This window comes from Zophobas morio, unplaced genomic scaffold (genome assembly GCF_036711695.1).
Source record: "Zophobas morio isolate AGI-343-1 ecotype UQ-CSIRO unplaced genomic scaffold, CSIRO_AGI_Zmor_V1 ptg000746l, whole genome shotgun sequence".
Classification (NCBI taxonomy): Eukaryota; Metazoa; Arthropoda; class Insecta; order Coleoptera; family Tenebrionidae; genus Zophobas; species Zophobas morio.
In genome coordinates, this window is record NW_026972849.1 from 6,713 (window position 1) to 11,570 (window position 4,858).

The 4,858-nt window shown below is 33.6% G+C and overlaps 1 protein-coding gene across 1 annotated transcript; it reads right to left on the reverse strand.

Annotated features, from left to right (window-relative positions):
* Positions 1-714: 714 nt before the first annotated feature.
* Positions 715-1,804, reverse strand: LOC135121857 (uncharacterized; the record flags this gene model as incomplete). The annotated part of the gene is made up of 5 exons (XM_064046139.1): positions 1,666-1,804; positions 1,386-1,549; positions 1,147-1,339; positions 940-1,099; positions 715-893 (listed from the first exon to the last, which is right to left on the reverse strand). Coding segments are annotated over exons 1-5 (835 nt in total), but the record flags the coding sequence as incomplete, so codon positions are not given.
* Positions 1,805-4,858: the final 3,054 nt, after the last annotated feature.

Consider the following 4,858-nt stretch of genomic DNA (forward strand, 5'->3'; position numbering starts at 1 on the left):
GGAATTCCCGAGAATCCTTCAGACTTTTTCAAAACTAAATTATAAGAATCTCGAGATTCGCTCAAAAATAAAAGAGTCTTCAAGCGGACGCAAGATACTTTGAGATTCTTTAAAAAATATCTCTGAGATCACAACAATTTCACACACCCTGTAATTTTTTGCCTAGGTGAAATATGTTTAAACATGTTTTATATTTGGAATAATTTAGTGAATATACAGGGTGTTTTATTTCAAAATTTTATTTGTAAAAAAACAACTGGAAGTCGAAATTCTTGCATCCTATATTATTTCTAGAATCAGCCATATTTTGGAATTAACACAGGTAACAAAAAAATTCAAACAGAACTTATTACAGCGTAAGCTCAAGAGCCAAAAATCAATGAGCTTTTAGCAGTTTAGAAGTGGTTTTCGTCCTCGAAAGGGGTTTTATGTATCCATGTAAAAATGTATTGAAATTAAACTTTCCTATTAATCCCAGAACTGGCATTTAAATGTAAAATAAATATCCAATTAGTACGAGCTTTTAAAGTTTGATGTTTTAAAAATAATAATCAATCGAATAAAGTTGCGCTCTTTGTTAATTAGAAGTCACTGAAGCGAATATTTTAAAACAACTTTTACAATAACCTGTAGAGACTATTCCATAAAATTTCCAGATTTGCCAGCGTTATTTCCATGAATAAAATGTAAGTCAATGAGGAATTCGGATCTCACCTGAAACATCCGCCCTCCCGGACTGGATCTCCCTCACCAGCCCGCTGAAATTCCCACTTTCCGCATCCACGTACCCGTAATTGTCGACAATCGAAAAAGTGTGATTAACCCTCATGTGCTGCAGCATACACATCGTCGACTCGTAATCCTGCTTCGTGAACGTATCCACCCCCGGATCCCTGCAACAAATCCAATAACACCATCCTCAGCGCCCCTCAAACCCACTTATAATCATCCAGATGATTCAAAGTATCGTTGACAAATACCACAAGACACACGACTAAATTAGCCCCTTTCAAATCCATTCGCCGCTGAGACGTCGGAACGTTCCAATAATGCTCATGCAAACCACCTTCCAACGTCCAATTTCCATAATTCTCCCAAGCTGAAATAATCATTTCTGACATGCACAAACGAACTCCCGGCTCTTACTTAATTCGCTCTTTTTCCCCACTTTGTAAGTTTCGTACAAAAAAGCTGAGTCGTTGTCAAAAACTGTAATAACAAGCTCGCAGTTTGGCAGGATTTGGTATTGACCGAGTTCTGCAGAAAGGGACGAAAAGTCGGGTTTATCAATAAGGAGCAGATACTTCAAAGGGTAGACGAACGTATTGCTTTGGTTCAGCTGAAATTTGTATTGGAATAGCCCGAAGGTGCGATTGTTTTTTTACCTGGAGAAGAATGAGGTTGGCAGGGAGGCAGTTGCGTAAATCCAGAACGAGGTAGTCGATGTTGGAATATTTTTTGAGAGTGTCGACTCGAGGGGCGGTGTAGTAGCCGGAGAAGTGGACGTCGGGGGAGTTCGCCAGGCTTTTCACCAACTCCACGTTTTTACCTATTGTTCGACAGAGTTACGAAAAAATTGTATAACATCGAGCCGGCGAAATAAACCCTATTCTTTTTATTGTTGATATTTCTATGAAAAAAATTTAGACCTAATCGCAGACGTACTTTTGCTCCAGCAGTTGTAGCTCGTGACCACCGCCGGCTTTCCCCTGAAAAACCCCGTCAAAAAATCCAAATCCGGCGACGAGCATCCTGAAAATCCGAAACGTAGTAAAAGCACAGCTAACCAAGCCGGATTTCGCATTTTCAGTTTAGTCTGAAACTGCGCCTCTGCATCGAACTATTTCTTTTATATCGACAGCAGAAAAGAAATCTTGTAAATTATGAAAACCAACGTGACTACAATTTCCTCTGTGTGACTAAGTGCGGTATTAGTGTCACCTGACTTTCTTTAAAGCGAGTGACGTGAAAAATACGGTGTTTCAAAAACCGGTGTGGAGTACGTGGCAGATAATTTATGACTTTATGGCGGCTATTTCTCTTTAAGTACATTTAGCGTGAGCGAAGTAATAAGTGAGACTTGGTTGTGTTTGTTGCAAGAAATAATTAAAGATGTTGTTGGATGGCAGCTAATGAGAGAAGGAATTTTTTGTTTAAGTACATTTGTTTTTCTCAAAGTGTAATTGCTATAGCAACTAATTAAATTAACTGAGACGTTGAACATTTGTACGAATAAAGGTACACCCGAGGTACATAAAATTTTTTACAACTAAAGACGGGAAGACAGATGTTCGGCACACGATGTTATTTTTCAAACAAAAAAAGCGTGGGAGTTTGTTTGTGTAGTTTCCTTGACATTTTCAGTCGCTTCTAATTTTTATTTTTATCTGCCAGTTTATAGATATTTAATATAAAACTTATAGTCGTCAAAAAACATCGCCCTTTTACTTTTTTCAAACGATAAAAAATTATTTAGCACTTTTTGAAATGACGTCATCAGGTTTCTGACGGGACAAATAAATGCACTTTGCTCTACAAATTATATTCGATTTTATTTTGCACGGAAAACACACGGTTGAAAGCACACGTAACATTCGTGAAATTTTAAAAGCACTGTTATATTAAAATAATAATTAAAAACACGGTTGAGTTAATTAAAACAATTTAAATTCAGAGAGGTCCCTAATTGTTATTTAAATGCAGTTAAATTAAAAAATATTGCTATTAAAAATTTTACGCTGATCATACACCTAGTATGAACGTGACCCTAGTTGCACTTATTATTATAATTATTTTCGAATTACATTACAATAAAATACATTTATTCAGCAGTTGTATCTCAGTTAAATTACCTTTCTCAAGGTATTTCGTAGCTTCTAGAATACGCAAATGTAAATTTTCTATTTTCGCTAGTTCGTCTGTTGTTTTTTTTTAACCAACCTTGTGTTGTCCTGAATTTGAAATTTAAATTTCTCGCTGCGAAAAAAACAACGCCGGAAACCGTGTTTGAAAATTAAAAATAAGAGAACATCGTACAATAGCGTAGGCAACCATGCTTATTTTATATTCTAAAACAAAAATACGAAGTTGTGTATATTGGCTCAAATCAAAACACTCTGTATAGTTGAAAATAATTTTACTGTATGATACTCAAAAAAGCGAACAATTTTAGTCTGTGACATTTTTCTGACTCTAATAAAAATTAATTCAGATCGTGTGAGTGATTCGCCCTGTATATTAAAAAACACTAGTGTTGAATTTTCGGTTTTCTTTCAGACTTATCATTATCATGATTTTCGATTAGCGTGTATAGAAATTTATCATAGTGTGAACAGAGCGACAAATATTTAAAAATATATCGTTCCAGTTCTGAAATAATGAACATTATTAAATTAATTTTTTATGGGTTTATTTAGTAATTACCATGAGTCTCCTAGAGGCAACTGATGACGAAAACTATAAGCTTGTAGGAATCCTAAAAAAGTCGATGAGAAAGCAGTTAATCGATATTTCAAAACCGGAACTAAACGTTGTCATGTTATTTTAATTTCCATGATATTTGTTATCAATGGAAATATTCCCAAAAAAATCATAATGACGTTGTTTTCAAAATTCGTGTTACAATATTTTGTGGAAAGTCTTAAATATATGGAGTATTTAAAAAAAAAAAATTATGACAATTTTGATATACCGATACTTCATTTATTTCGAATAGAACACCCGACTTTTCATATAGGCAGTTACTGAGATTTTCTACTTTTTTAAAGGACGCAGCGACATATTGAAAGATAGAAAAAAATAGAGTAAGATGCAAAAGTAAAATACAGGGTGTTGCATTAAAAACTGAAATATCAATTTTTAAAAGACGCGAGGTGTAAGATTTTTTTAAACGCTGTGCATATTAAAATTTTGAATTACTTTATACCAAAAGGACTTTTTTCTACCTCTAGCAATTAATAGGATATCAAAAACCGTGCGCTTAGTGACTCACCCTATATATTTAAAAACAGTTAAAGGTGAAATTCCAGTTTCCTTTAGCGGGCTTATCATTGCTATAATTTTCGATTAGTGCGCACTGAGATTTCTCATAGAGTACTTAGCGCAAATGGCAACAATGCGACAAATGTTTAAAAATGTATCGTTCCAGTTCTGAAATAATGAATATTAATAAAATAATTTTTTGTGAGTTTATTTAGTAATTACCATAAGCCTCTGAGAGGCAACTGATGATGAAAACAATAAGCTTGTAAGAATCCTAAAAAAATCGATGAGAAAGAAGTTAATCGATATTTCAAAACCGGAACTAAACGTTGTCACGTTATTTTAATTTCCATGAAATTTATTATAAATCAATCAAATCATATTAAGGTTATTTTCAAAATTCGTGTAACAATATTTTGTGGAGAGTCTTAAATGTATAGAGTATTTATAAAAAAATAAATTATGACAATTTTCATATATCCATATTTCATTTTTTTCGAATAGAACAGCCGAATTTTCATATAGGCAGCTATTGAAATTTTCTACCTTTTTAAGGAAGGCATCGACATATTGAAAGACAGAGAAAAATAGAGTAAGATGCAAAAGTAAAATACAGGGTCTTACATTAAAAAACTGAAATGTCAATATTTAAAAGTCGCGAGGTTAAAGAATTTTTTAAATGCTGTGCATATTAAAATTTTGAATTACTTTATACCGAAACGACTTTTTTCTACCTCTAGCAATTGATACGATATCAAGAACCGCGCGCATAGTGATTCACCCTATATATTAAAAAACAATTGAAGGTGAAATTCCAGTTTTCTTTAGCGGGCTTATCATTTTGTTATAATTTTCGATCAGCGTGCACAGAGATTTC